The 15,929-nt window shown below is 36.0% G+C and overlaps 1 protein-coding gene across 1 annotated transcript in view; it reads left to right on the forward strand.

Annotated features, from left to right (window-relative positions):
* Positions 1–15,929, forward strand: part of LOC140172490 (complement C3-like) — a 118,132-nt gene that overhangs the window by 51,481 nt on the left and 50,722 nt on the right. Inside the window, exons 12-21 of the mRNA XM_072195660.1 lie at positions 376–450; positions 1,894–2,088; positions 2,209–2,367; positions 4,175–4,249; positions 4,983–5,037; positions 6,684–6,752; positions 7,688–7,988; positions 8,933–9,167; positions 10,444–10,650; positions 15,126–15,255. Coding sequence (XP_072051761.1) covers positions 376–450; positions 1,894–2,088; positions 2,209–2,367; positions 4,175–4,249; positions 4,983–5,037; positions 6,684–6,752; positions 7,688–7,988; positions 8,933–9,167; positions 10,444–10,650; positions 15,126–15,255 — 1,501 coding nt within the window. The remainder of the gene's footprint in view (positions 1–375; positions 451–1,893; positions 2,089–2,208; positions 2,368–4,174; positions 4,250–4,982; positions 5,038–6,683; positions 6,753–7,687; positions 7,989–8,932; positions 9,168–10,443; positions 10,651–15,125; positions 15,256–15,929) is intronic.

Genomic DNA, 15,929 nt, shown 5'->3' on the forward strand with positions numbered 1-15,929 from the left:
TTAAAGGCGAGTTGTCAATCACTCGCTAGCATGATGCTAGGCGAGTGGACGAATCACTCTCTACATTTTAATCGAATCACTCGCTAGGTCTGAAAAATCATTCATATATACTAATATGAAACAATATTACACACTGTTCACAAAGCTTCACAACCTTTCTTTTTTATCCAGGTGTAAGGCTTATTACGGTAGATTGGATACAGGGTACAATGAAGTGCTTAAACTTGCATGTAAATTGATATTGGGTTCAATTTTGGGCGATCGCTCGCCTCAAACGGCAAGGCCTGCACTGAAAAGCATAAAATATGTACCCCTGTAATAGATTTTTAAATAAATATATGATATTAAGATATTATTTTTGTGTTTCATTCACAGGACGGCAAATCAGGGTCTGCTTCATTAGATAGACAAGGAGAAGAAGCTGAAGATGTTGATGTCATATTCACATATGTAAGTTAAACCAAAATTTAAAATCATGATTTTAGTATAGGTAAAAGCTCCCTATTTTTCATTTTATAACCCCAGTGCCTGGAACAATGATTTTGTTTAGGCAGTCTAAACATGTTAGCTTAATGGTTGTTTTATTATTACGATGGTAATATTAGTCGAACACGTATGAGAGGTTCCACATAACACAGTCCTTACACAGCGTGCAGGACACGCAATCACACATACACATCAGAGGATCGTACTGTATTACAACCACAGGAGTAACATGCATTGGCGCTAGTAGTAAATTCCAATTTTCTTTGCTTTACCTCAGTTGTTCGGCTCAAAATTGAAAGGGGACAGTAAAAGCTAACATTTTATGGAAAATAAATACTAATCTATTTTTACAGAAATGTTATAATATGGCTTTAAAAACTAATAGTGTAGGGTCAATCTTGGAACCCCTGGATTTCGCTTTTGAATTGTGAAATTGATTGCAGGACTCACTTTCAAATTTATTAAAGGTCAGGTCTATAGCAAAAACAACATCATATCATTGGCAAGCTAATATTATGAGGACAATGAAAATGACTCCTTTTTTGAGAAAATAAGACGTTTAAAATTGATATTCAGCAAAAACAAACTTAAGCGGTGAGTTCCTTCGAACGATACAGATTTGGCTTAGAAAACCGGTGACGTCATGAAATGAGATGTGCCCGCTGTGAGAAAAGGAACTATAAACGCTCTCAATGGACAGAACGTATACTGTTGCTGTTCACAGAAAGAAATTCCAAATTAAGTATTACAAATTTCATGGTTTTTATACATATGGATAAAATCAGTTGCTTCTTTCTTATATATTAGACAATTGTGATATTACAATTCATATGTATATCAATATCATGAGAAATATTAGGCCTAAAAATAAATACATAATTTGAGCTTAGAATTTCATTTGAGACTAGCATATAAACCATGTCAGTCCACAAACTCATCTGATTTCCCTGTATATTGCAATGCTATAGTTTCAGTTGGATGAAATATTACAAAGCAAACGCATAGTAACAATTACTGTGTGGGCTTTGTTCCTGAAAGAGAACAATAGCGTGCGTATTGTTATGGTAAGTGATAGTACAACTCATTGTTGCTAATGTCAAACTTGTCAAAGTGATTGTGATTGTATGATGAGAGCATGATAAAGTGTCCGCTTCATTTACCTACATCATCAGTCAAACGGGGGAGAACACGTATGCTTCAAATGGGGGAATAACATGTACAAGGCTGAACTTTACCCACACAATTTCTCCTTTTTCAGGAGAAATACGCACAAAAAAATTGCAACAAGTGTCAACTTGTAATGCAATAATTATTCTCTTTGAATAGAGATAAACTTGTTTTTGCTATAGACCTGCCCTTTAAAACAAAAGTTGTTGCTAAATTACATTAATCTTTCATTGAACTCAGATTGTATCAGGCGGTAGAATCACGCAAGCTCAAGCTATTAACATTGTCATAGGCAACACTGTCGCCGATATAGATATCAAACCAGACATGGTTCCCAGTGCCAGAATGGTGGCATTTTACGTCAATGATGACAACCAATTTATTGCTGATTCACTTTGGATTGATGTGGACGATCACTGTGAGAACCCTGTTGAGGTAAATGTTTGTGTCATTCACTTTGAGTAAGGTTTAAAAGTGGAAACCAAATTTGAGGCATTTAAAAAGCACATATTTTAAGCTTTACGACTAATCATTATGTTTCAATTTTTTCTGAAGGTTTCAGTGCCAGTAGGATTGAATGGATACACTTACTACATGCCAGGCGAGACTGCAACACTGACGCTGTCTGGCAAACCCCATACCAAGATAGGCCTGCTTGCTGTAGATGCTGCTGTTTACCTCCTGCAAGATTATCACAGACTGACCCAAAAGAAGGTAAGAAGAACCACATCCCAAAATAGGTTTGCTTGATGTAGACGCTGCTGTTTACCTCCTGCAAGATTATCACAGACTGACCCAAAAGAAGGTAAGAAGAACCACATACCAAAATAGGTCTGCTTGCTGTAGACTCTGCTGTTTACCTACTGCAAGATTATCACAGACTGACCAAAAAGAAGGTAAGAAGAACCACATACCAAAATAGGTCTGCTTGCTGTAGATGCTGCTGTTTATACCTCCTGCAAAATTATCACAGACTGACCCAAAAGAAGGTTAGAAGAACCTCATACCAAAATAGGTCTGCTTGCTGTAGACCAGGCCTTCTCAACTGGCGGCGCGCGTGCCACTTGTGGCGCTTGGAGTTAGTCGAAGTGGCGCACGTAGTGGCGCACGGTAAATTTACTATTTTGTTCACATAATTTGTAACAAAAAATGGCTGAAAATACCACCTTCTGAGCCTTTAGAAAGCCCTAAAATCTCAGAGCTTCCGGGGGCGCTTCCCCCTGGACCCCCGCGGAGGCCGGTCTTTGACACTGGACCCTCCAGGGGCGATAAAGCGAGCCCCTGGACACCACCAAGCTATGCATTCGATCGCGCACGCCCTCCTCGCAAAATCATCCCTTGACATGTTGGCACTTCATGATCACTAAAATTTCCCAGTTGGCACTTCAAATAAACTAGTTGAGAAGGCCTGCTGTAGACTCTGCTCAGTCTGCTGTTTACCTCCTGCATGATTATCAAAGACTGAACAAAAAGATGGTAAGGGGAACCACATGCGGTTGATCGTCATGACGTCACCTGTGATATATCGCCTCATCGCATTGGTTACTTTTGTCTGAATTTGGCTGTTCCATCTTGCACCCTGTGACATGAAGGGGATGCTTACTGGACCCCCGGCCAGGAGGGGGAGACTCTGATTGCTTCGCTCCCTCCGTTCGCCAAAAAACAGATTTTTTTTCTCAGGCCTGGGGAAATAACAAAATATGCCATTAAATAAATACCTCTTGGTGAAACAATTCCAAAATTAGAACCATATACTATAAAATAGGTCTGCTTGCTGTAGACTCTGCTCAGTCTGCAGTTTATAGGTCTGCTTGCTGCAGACTCTGCTCAGTCTGCAGTTTATCAAGATTATCACAAGACTGAACAAAAAAAGGTATTAAGGAGAACAAATTTGAGCAAATTTTGTCATTACCTAGTTTGAAACATGTTTTGGGACAAAGGTAGGTATAACATAACCAAAACTTTTTCCTCTCTCTCATACATGAAGCAAATCATAAGAATTCGAATCGAGAATGTCAAGGACAAAACCCAAAGTACTGACCTTGATATGGTATTAAATACTGTATGACTTGCTTCACTGTGCTTGCTTCACGTTACCTATCTTTGACCCAAAAGCGTGAATTGGGTTAATCCAATTAAAATATACATTCCCCTGTAGAAGATTTTGGAAATATGTTTCAAAGAGGGAGTATGTTTTCAAATGAAATTGGCTAGGGTTAATTATTTTGAACCCATTCTCCCCTGTATTATGGGTTTACCCATATCTTTCCCAACTGGAGTGAGTATATAAGAAGCAAGTTACCAGTCCATTGTCCAGTCCACTCCCTCTGTGAAAGACCTTAGCTAAATCTTCCACAGGGGGAGTTTGAATTTAAAATGGAATACCCCAATGGCCCAATTGGTAACAAATTTATAAATTCTAGAGCAAGTAATGATTATATTGATTTTGTTTCATCGTGAGAACCTCATTAAATATATTGAACTTACACATTCACCAATGTTTGCTTTATCGATTCACAAGGTTTTTGCAAGAATGGCATCCTATGATCTTGGATGTGGACCAGGAGGAGGGCGTGACATACAAGACATATTCAAAGTAAGTTGAATAATATATAGGCTACAAATAAATTATACAGCGTATTTAAAAAAAAAAACAGTTTTGATTAACAAGAATTATTTGCATTAAGTGTGAATGAGTGAATTTGGTATTTTATATAGAAAATATCATCAATAAAAAGAAAAGAAAAACATGACATAGGGTAATAAAACAGTAAGGAATGGCTTCAAACCCCAACTGCCAGCATCCTGATGTGTACGTAGTGGGGGACTGGGGCTATGCTCCCTCCCCTTTTGTTAGTCATTCTGGGAAAATGCACCCAGTAAGGGGGAAATTATGGGGCTGCCAATTACAGCCAGCAAAGTGCCAAAAAATTTAAGCTGTCGGGGAAATCAAGACCCTTGCCCCCCACTTTTGAAAATCTGTGCATGTGACTGAATTTGGTACTCATGTTTGAGCAGATGGGGTGAACAACACACATAGAAGAGTGCACAAGATCCAGAATTTTCAAGTGGCAACTATCCCATTAGAGACCACAGGCCCCTAGACCCCACCCTTTATTCAAGATTTTACTGGTCTTCGAAATTATCTAGGTTTCAAATTTGGCCCCAGTAAAAAACTCTTGAGAATCCCGGCATTAGAATTTGTGTTGTGTCCATATAAACATGCATTTCACCTATGTTGTTTGAACGTATCCATAGAAATCACAAAACCCAAAGAGCGTAAAATTTTCGTCCTTTTACCAATTTTATCTTGTCCGATTTTTATACAGAATGCAGGGATCACCATTCTCACCAATGCTGGACTGCAGACAGAACTGCGTGATGGTAAGTATGTTTGTTGAAAATGCTTTGCGTAATACATCACAAAGTAATTAGCATTGTTGAATACTGCAATCCAGGATTGCAATAAATGTTTTTTGAGATATATTAAGTTCATATATGTCGGATCAGCAACACTTTCTCTCTGGTACATCCAAAATACAAAAAATCTGAAAAGTCACATGGCTCAAGACAGCTTAGCAAATTGGCTGGAAATAACGAGTCGGGAATATGTGAATGCGAAATATTGTGATTACACGTGCGATTCGCGTTGTGTGACCCGGCGCAACCCTGCGCGTATGTCCAACACAGTTAGGCGCATTCGGTATGTTGTTAACACCAGCAACATGTATAAGCAAAGCAAAAATTTGCAGTCAATTATTTTTAATTTTGGCGCACTAAAAGCCGACAATATGGATTCATTGGTGCATAAAGATGCATATTTAGACCATGCACCAGATACAGCTTTTACAAGCGTGAAAGTTATACCGTTTTAATATATAAGGATGTTTTTTGCATAATTTTGACATTTTTTGCCTAAAACCTCGATTTCTCAAAGTTCACTTTTGACAACTATTGTTTAGAGCATATCAAAGTCTAGGGAAGGTTTCCCCATTTTTTCAAAATATTTGTTTTAAACAAAAATATACACCATTATGTGCAATTTTTAGCTTAATAGAGTGACAAAAGTGTGCTTTTTTCACATGTTTTTTTTTATATTTTCGAAAAAAGAGATGAATTTCAAAAAATATAAAAAATTCCCTAAAGTTTATGTCTCTTCTTCATGAAAAGCTAACTGATTTTTTTTTAGTCCAAACCAATTTGTTTTTATGTTGTCACAAAAAAATTGGGTTAAAAAAGTGAATTTTTGTGATTTTGTCAAAAACTCAAGATTTAAAAAAAAATCTGACATCACCATGGGATTCCTTGACTCATTTCCTTTCCAAAAATGTATAGTTTTATATACTTTGGACATACAATTCAGAAATAATGATGCTCGAAAAGGTGATTGTTCTCTCCCCTTACTCTGGCCTTAATACCATAAGGCCCCCCCAAAAAGGTTCATCTCAAAGCTTGCGCGCGCGTTTGTAAAATCCCACGATTTGACAAAAAACAAATGCGGAAATTTTTTTTATTTCAAAAAAAAAAAAATTTTTTATAGTTTTTTCCAGAAAAAAATCGGCGAAAATCAGACTTTTTTCTCAAAATACCATGAAAAAAAGTTGGGAATAAAAAAAAAAAAAAAAATCGCATTTCGCATTTGTTTTTAAATTTCTTGTGAGCTTTGAGACAAACCTTTTTTTTTTGCCTAATGTAAAGTACATCTTTCCATTTATCTGCTCAAAATATAGCTTATTCTGATCCAAAAGTTTATTATAAATTAAAATTTATATTTTTCTCAAATTGTTTTATTGAATTTTCTACTTCGATTTTGTTTTTACAGGAGCTCTATAACAGTTGATCAGTAGTTGAATGATAGACTTGATTATTTCTAATTTGATTATACTTATTATTGTTCCTTGTATGATAGCTATGAGTATTGGATCATTTTGCAAGAAATTGTCAATACATAGTTGATTAATCAAAATATTCTATTTTGAAGTATCAAAAATACATTAAGAATATCAATTTATGTGTCATCTTTCCTCTAGATTTGAGCTGTGATGAGCATAATCGAAAAAGACGATCTGCACCTCAGTATTATAACCTCCAAGATCTGAGTATGTATCACCATATTACTGTATACTGTATTTCATTTTCACTGGGGTGCTTATTAAAATTATGAAATGAAAGTTACAAATAGGAATTTATATATCTGGTCCATGGAGGCCAAAGGCGGTAAATTTAAAATTGAGATAAAGGCAAAAACATGGAGTTAAAAACAATGAAATATATAAGAATATGGACATCACAAAACTTTGTAACTTTAGAACAAGTTATGCTGGACCTTTGGTGTTTTCAATATATGATAGCCTAATGTTTGTGTTAGGTAATTATAATAGGAACTCAATTTTCAAAAATGCCTCCTTTGGCCTCTGTGGACTAGATTGTGTGATCTAATCAAGCAAAATCACTCAGAAGTTGAAAATATTGATTTTGTGATATAGCCAAACAAATGAAATATTCCGTTTTGTTTCCTGTTGTTTTGGAAACTCTTAAACTGCTCATATCTTTTTAACTGCTTGTCCAAATTCAATGGGATTTTCTGCAAAATGTAACTTTGCAAATGCTGTTTACAATCCTATAAGAAACTGAAAATTTAATTTGTCTGGTTTCAGACTGCTTTTACTTGATCACACCATATATATATATGGATAAAATTCAAAATTTGGTGTATCTAAAGTTAAAATCATCATAATCAGTTTAGTTGAATTCAGATCCATTCACATAATATCACATCTACACATTCAAAATATTTATGAACAAAAAAATGATAATGTACTTACAATGATTGCACATATGATAGAAATATTAATCTAAAATAATCCTAAATTGGAAGGCTTAGAAGGTGATTTTATGCAGACATTTAATAGAATTAATTTGTTGTACAACTGCATTGAAAAGAGGTGTGTAGATATTAGATATTAATTACATGCTTGTCTTGAAAGTTTTTATTGGTTCATCTTTAACGGTTTGTTTATTTATTTTATGCCAGTGAATGAATATGAAGGTAACAGCACTCTGACCACTTATTGTGAAAGAGGGGCAAGAATTATAGAGGGTTGGTCTTGCCTCAGAAGATTCACAGGTCTAGCAAATCGTAAAGGATGGGAGTTGGATCATCCTTGTGTCCAGGCTTTGAAGAAGTGTTGTTATGCTGTATCTCAAGCCGGAGGTCGGTCAGCGGACCAAAATCCGGCGGCACTACAAGTCGGACCAATTGACTATGGAGAAGTCAATGTAAGGAGTAACTTTCCGGAATCATGGCTGTTTGAATACGACCTTGTGGATCTTGAGTATGTACAGATTTGATCCCTGCACCGCCTCCCTCCATCCCCCTCCCCAACAACAAAATGTAGCATTCATAAAAGTTGGTCATATGAATAAACTAGAACAACAAGAAGTGGAATAATATATAAGTGGGGACTCTCACTTAGCGGTGACATGAGGTCAATGAGAAAAAGCTGTTGAAATATTTGTAACTTTAAAATGAGAAAAGGTGCTATTTACATGTTCATTTCAAGTATTTGATGATCACCATGCGCTAACATAATGGTTCAGCCGAAAGCTGCGTATTATTAAAGACAAAATAAGGCATTTTATGTGAATCAGTAATTTGTATACTGACAGTATATATTAGAATGGGGCTTCAACTTCATCAATACTGCTGTTTTCTTCGTTTTTTACCAAATTTTTCATTTCAAAAATACCAAATGACAATGTGAATGTCTTATCCTTCACTTTTAAGCAATTTATAAACAATTTAAATTTTTTACACTTTGCGCTGGGATCACTGAATGGGTCTTTAAGTGTGAATGAATGTGAACAACCTAAGGAGATAGAGTAGAGATAACATTGTGACTCTATTAATCGACCCAAGGTGTTGCAATTGGCAGATATCAATGGAAAAAATTGCAAAATAATCTTGACCATCCTATGGATGATTTACTTCTGGGTCAAAATGGTGGTCGATGTAAATGGTGTTCATTCACAGTGATTTATTGATAGTACAATGTATATAACATTAATATCACTACGAAATTGCATTGCATCTTGAAGTGCATTTTCATGCAAAAATTGGTTTTTAAATGAAAATCCTACTACAATTTGGCAACAAACTGGATGGAAGTTCAAACAAGTATTTATGTATTTTTTATAAGTATCAGTTATATTTACTTTGAAATTATTGTCAGTTTCTTTATAATCATGAAATTTTCTTTTCACATGTTTGACCCTTCAGAGAGAAGAAATCCCTAGACCACCCTATCCAGTTACCAGGTAGCATTACCACCTGGATTATACATGCTGTAGGTGTGTCACCACTGCATGGAATGTGTGTCGCTGATAACAAAGAAATTGTTGCTCGTCGTCCAAATTTCTTGGACGTGTCCATACCTTATTCTGTCATGCGGCGTGAGCAAGTTGCAATACAAGCAACTGTGTACAACTATAATGAGAGGAATCAAGATTTGAGGGTATGTATTAATGCCATAATTTTCTAAATTTAATCTTTTAAAATTAGTTTGGTCATTTTTTTTTCAAACCTGATATTTTTGTCATATTTGTAATGTGTACTTACACCTAATTGGATTCAGCCAAATTCATTGTATTTTAGGACAACGGAGAAAGTTTGACTTAAAGTAGAACACCAAAGTTAAGCAGCTAAGATAGGTATGTCCACAATGCTTATTATAGAGGGCGACGTTCAACTCAAAAAGCTCAAAAAGTTGCGACCACAGTAAATGGCTTAACTGTGTAATCCCCATATAGGAAAATACAACAAAATTTTGAAATTTGGACACCAGAAACTTGGAGACGTAGTCTAAAAAGTGCTGGTCCTTTATCCTTGATACAGAAGTCATCATGCAGTGATAGTTAGATTTCATAAAATAAAATCGCCTTTGTGTGAAACGGATCATCGTGGTGAAAAATGATGCATTACTGGCTCTTTTGTACAGTAAGTCATTGTAAGGCATTGTCAATGATGGCCGCAGAAAAATGAAAAATTTGTTGATATTTGAGCTACAGCCATGGTTGACCCCTCATTTTTTAAGTTAAATGATCACCTTTTTAAACAAAATAATTTCCATGTGAAAAAACCTGCTTGAAAATTTTGTGATCATGCCTAGCTAAGATAATAAGTGAATTTTCTTTTATAATGTTATTGTAAGCGTTTCTCTCTATAAATATTTTTTTTCTGTTGTTAAATACTTTTAAAATTTAGTGTGTGATGTAACATACATACAAAAATCAGAATAATAGCTGTATAGACCACTTGACATGTGGCATCATTGCCCAGCAGTATGCATGCAAATTGTGGCAATTCCCATTGCTCTTTGTCCTGCGGTGTGTGTATGCATCGTAGTTTGCTCAGGGCACATGCATTTTAAATCGCCCACCACATTTCATATAGTACAAGAAAGCCATTGAACAGTGTAGCGGTTCATTCAAGCATATCGGTAGACCAGTCCCTCACCTTCATTGATAAACAATGATGTCATGTGGTCTATAAATTATCAGTAACTTTGATGATACTTGTCTGACAAATTCCTATCCGTTTGTGTGTGGTGATCCGTCACATGAATAATTATAGTTACTTGGTGGTTTTGTTATAGCGGCACAGGTCATGTGGACTATTTTTAATCGCCTAAGCTGGCTGACAGCAAATTTTGGTGTTGCACATACCTATAGACAGATTATTTTTGCTGTGAAGTGTCAAATGCAACATTTTTTCCTACATTTCAACTCCAGGTTGAACTGCGCATGTATGGAGAAGAGGGCCTGTGCTCCAATGCTAGACATGGTGAATTTGTGTCAAAGAATGATATTGTTGCTGGGGGAAGCGCCAAGTCATTTACATTCATCGTGATACCACTAGAAGTAAAAAACTATACCATCACCATACACATGTATTCATCGTTTGGTACCGATGCAGTGAGGAAGACTTTATATGTAGTGGTGAGTGACAAAATCTATAAGATCAAGATTGTCCTTCCATAGCTCCAATAATTGCATGAAATGATGTTCACAGCATCAATATATTCACAGATCTAGGGTTCAAAATTGTTAGACTTTTCAGAGAGATATACAGTTATATTACATGTACCAACAAAATTGATTTCAAGTTTAGACATCCCTGACTGAAAACCAAATCGTAGAGCTTCTCACACCAAAAGTTTCGCAAGTTCAAGGAGAAGGATGACCACTATCCAAATAAAAATTCCTTTAAAAAGGGAATGTGGCGCCCAATGTGAGCTGGACGGGATATGGTGAATTCCATGGTGATTAGAGTTGGTATTATAATGATTTTTTTAGGGAAGAGTAGAAGATGATCAAATACGAGAGAAATGCTTCATGGAATGAAGCGTTCGTGTCAATTTGCGATTATGTGGGTTGGGAGTTCTGTTTTGGGGGCCTATTGTAGTGAGGATATTGCTTTGGATATTGAATATTGTTGAATTTCGTTATGCAGGGCCTAGGGTATATGATGGATAACTAGAAGACACAAATAAGTAAGCTTCCCCTAGTCATCTATACACTCATTCTTGTCACACTACAATTTCGACAAAGTCATGTAAACGTAATTTCGTTTTTCACCCGACCTCCGTCCAGAAACAATCCTGAAATGTTGAAAACTTGGGGTCGGCGCACTCATGCCAGTTTATCCTAAGGTATACTCTGTGTCTTTTGAAGCCAACCATGTGGCTAAGAGAGGCTAGGAAATACTTAAACTAATACAAAACAATCATACCCTCCTTTCATATCAAACAATACCAAGAAATTGACAGGCCTGTTAAATCAAGGGTAAGATCGATCGTTATTCTTCATGAAACGGGCACAGCCCATTTTTATGTTATTAATTCTGCTAAAAATTAATAAATAACAAAATTACGTCATAATTATGACTTTAAGTCGGCCATAGAACTCTACATTAGGAAATAATATTGGAGAAAACCTCGCACTATTTATATCTTATGTGGACACAGTGGTGGCTAGGGGTCCGCATGATAAAGACATTCAATAGGAGACATTATCAGGTAAATTTGGCATAAAGTATTCAGCAGACGCCAAGCCTATACCTAGAAGAAAGATAAAACATTTTAGTGGTGGTAGGTGGAAGGGGGGGGGGGTGGATTTCTCATGATATACACATCACCCCCAGCGAATAAGATTCGAACTTGTTAGTTCTGAATCAATTTGATTTTTTTTAAATGCATTTTTACTGGGGTTGGGGTAGGGGGCGGAAACCTTGCCCTATGACACTTCGTCACTGAAGCTTATGGCATCAGTTTATTGTCATCGTCGGTGGGGGGGGGGGGCTAAACCAACCTGATCAGATTAGTAGGCCAATTATATGACTCAACAGTTCAACTCAGTATCATGTACAGTATCATGTACATATTTCATGACAACGCTGTCGAATTCGCACTAAAGATATTCCCACTGATAAGAGTTTGGAAAAGAAAATGGTCGAAAATCATTTTAAAAACTACTCGATGCTATCTCACCTGTGGACTGTGGTTATACAATAGGTGATCCTAATTTTAGCTAGGCCTACAAAGTATGGGCAATTTTTCAGCACGCTCAAAGACCATCGATCATTTTAATCTTTCTTCAGGGGAATGATTTTGTCTCAAAGTAGTTCCGAGAAGGGGTGCGGGTTTCACTATGAAAGTCACTATTGAAATACATGCGCCGGTCCTAAGGAGATACCCTAGGGACAACATGACCATCTCTTCTTTTACATAAAATTATAAAATGAAATCATACACACATTTTGGGTGCCAATTCGTACACAATTTGCCTAAATTTTAAGTTTTATATGGAACTACAACGGCATTGCACGCATGCCATTGTAAGGTTATCTTTCAGTGTACTGGGTGCTCAGACAAGAAATCGCGCGCCAGACAGTGTCTGCCGAGGATCTTGAAATTTGTATTTGCAATTAAACTCCCATTATTTTGCTTTAAAGTGGGGGGGGGGGACTTGGAACATAATTAGGCCTTCTATGAAAAAGATCAAAAATGAAATTAAATAGTACTTTATTTTCAGTAATAATCACTTTTCTTTTAACGTTTTAGAAAAATAACCTTTGCATGCTCTATTACTAAAACACCGATCCACAGAAGGACATTTGTTTTATTAAATTTCCACTTTTTCTCATTTCCTACTATATAATACTCATACGCGCGAGATTCAAACATTCTAATAATAGGCTTATTATTCACTAAAGGCAAAAAATGAAGATGATCAGTGACTCTATTGTAATATAATAATGCTTGGTTTTTCCCATATCGTTTTGCAATGTATTTTAAACAGACAAAATAGCCATTGGGGTTTCTTTCACTTTACCTTGCTAGGAACCCTAATTCCCAGCAGTTATGCACATTACAATAAATATTATTTTTGCAAATACACTTCAACACAGTCATGTCTTCCGAATATATTCCTTTCTCTGCTGACCAGAATTGATTTTCGTTAATTAATGTTTTTTATCAGAGATAGTCACCACAAAGATACTGAGCTGTATTCTAATATCTTTGGTCACAATCAGTTAGCAGTCGATTCAAGCACATAAACCAATTAGTGATTTCATGATTGGTCAGTGGTTGTGTTGGTCAACTATAATTAATTGGTGTTGGTTTAAGGATTAGGTGCACCGTGTGCAATCACTATGGACCACAATGGCCTCATTCCAGTGGCATATTATCAATAACCTCAATTAAACAATCATAGTGCAAAATTTGACCTTAAGTTGCAAAGTATGAGTTTTTGTACTCACATTTTCAAAGGTCATTCAATGAATGCACAAATGTATTGGGGTTATAGAACTGTGCCCTGATAGATGAGCATGTTGTAGATTCTTCACTGTAAACAACTAGTTCATTTGCAAACATGTTCAGAACATACATAATTAGAATGGTCAAATGTCACCATCTATCGGGTTCTAAGAGGCGGTAAACTGGTTTAAACCATACAAAGGTCACGGGTTATTTGGTGTTTTTATAAGTCCATTAATTTTGTATTTTAAACAAAGAATATACACACATCATTTTATCCCATGCATATCAGAAAACAATAATAAAATAAAATCCTAGCATGTTGTGGTTTTATTTCTGAGCTGGGCATAATTTTAGCAAAACAATTAAGGAGTAAATCTAGCAAGAGTGAAATTAGAAGCTTTTCACAAAGTCATGCCTATATGTGGCCCCTCCGTGAGGGCGCCACAAAAGATTGCCTGTTTGCTAAATACACGAAGGAGTAAACGTCACACATGCTATATATTCAAGTGTACTCTATTTTAAATGTAAAGAATATTAAGAGTGTCAAAATGAAATAACTGTATATCCAGTTAATGACAAGCAAAACAAATGGAAGTTCTCCTATAAATTATTAAGAGAATAAATGTATTGTTTTTAGCAATTGGAGTGCATCTATTGTCTCATATAACACGGGTGACATCATTATTTTAAATAAAACAGTGCCGAGTTGTTTTATGTCAAAAATAATGATGTCCCGTGTTATATGAGACGATAGATGCACAACAGTGGCTAAAAACAATACCTTTATTCTCATTCTTAAACACTTCAAATCAATAATCATATGTATACCAAATTTTAATCAAATTAAATCCTACATTTTACTTTTAATTACCTATAGGGCTTAGAATTGATCAGTCCAGTTGTTGCTACACACCTCCAATTGGTTCAAGTAGCATGTACGAGTATCACGTCGACACGCACATGCCAAACTGTGTGATATTGTGTCATATCACACCGGTAAGAACCAATAAGATTGCAAGAACATTCTCAAGTGTTTAAGAATAGATGTTATGGCTATGAGTTTGAACAACACATATATATCAAGGCATGTGCCACTTCTGATTTTTTCAGAACAAATCATGCATGTGACCTCTGTGCAAAAGCGGGAGAAATGCATATAAGCTTACACACTATACTGTGATCAGCTCCTAATCGACGGAAATTGTTAGGCTTTTATCACTACGCCAAAAAGTAGACCCACATTAAGATTGATATAGTTGACCTCTCTGGTCTATAGTGTACGTGTTAAATAAAGTAGACATTAATTATGTTTGATGTTTCTGGCGAGGTGTCACAAGGCAATTCTCAAAATAAAATGTATTGATATTAATCCGTGATGTTATAAGGCCCGTCGATTACGAGCTGATCAAAGTATACCTTTGAAAATCAAGGCATCATGCACATGCACACAACTTAATTCAGGCACCATAAGTTGCTGTTGTTATTTTCCTTGGGGGAAGCATTTTTGGGAAAGTGAATTTCCAGGGAGGGTCTAAAAAGATTTCTAAACTTTTTATTATATTCAACCAGGGTGGGGCATTTGCCCTGTGACTTGCCTGTGACCCATGTGAGCATATAATTATATTAATTATAATTTTAATTTAATTACAGCCCGAAGGTGCCCCACAAGTTCAAGCTTTATCTACATTGGTAGATCCAGCTGGATTGGCCCAGCTAGTACCGCCAGAGGAAAGGGTTGAAGAAATCGATCATGGACTATTAAAAAATCTGAAGCATAAAAGTGAGTATCATGCGGCAAAGGCACTGTTTATCAAAATCATGGGTCAAAATCCTGCTATGGATGGGGAAAGATGAAAATTTCCCTGGTGTGCATCATTTTAGCCATTGTTATATGCGATGAATGTATTTAATTTTAATCATTTTTAACTTTAAAAAAAAGGGCTTAATATGGACAAAGTTCGATCACGCATAGCATGCAAAATTTTGTGATTTTACACTAAGTTTGGTGAATTTTAGTGTAAATCGAGAAACACAGAAAATACAAGTACACCGGGTAGTTTGGGCCACTTTTTTCCTTAATTCTCTTTTCCCTTCTTTTTCTTTGCCTTTCTGTTTTTTGTTGGGGGCACTTTGCTTCCATCATCATCACCCCGCTGGCTACGCTACTGGATTATAGATATATAGTGAATGAAATTATTCCTTCACCATCTATGGGCTGATTGGTAGCCAGCCGCCTCATCATTCCCACTCAATTAACTCACATTGTTTGTCGTGATCACAATTGAGATTTTCAGATACAGTTTTTTTTCACTATATTTGAAAAATGATTTTTCTGTGGAACTCTTGTAAGCCAAAATGTTTTGCCTTGATTAATTGGGCTGTTCCATTTGAAATCCATACACCCCGTACATGACCTTAATCACAGGGGTGTAGATTTCAAATGGAGCAACCCAT

Source organism: Amphiura filiformis, chromosome 1, assembly GCF_039555335.1.
Source record: "Amphiura filiformis chromosome 1, Afil_fr2py, whole genome shotgun sequence".
Taxonomy (NCBI): Eukaryota; Metazoa; Echinodermata; class Ophiuroidea; order Amphilepidida; family Amphiuridae; genus Amphiura; species Amphiura filiformis.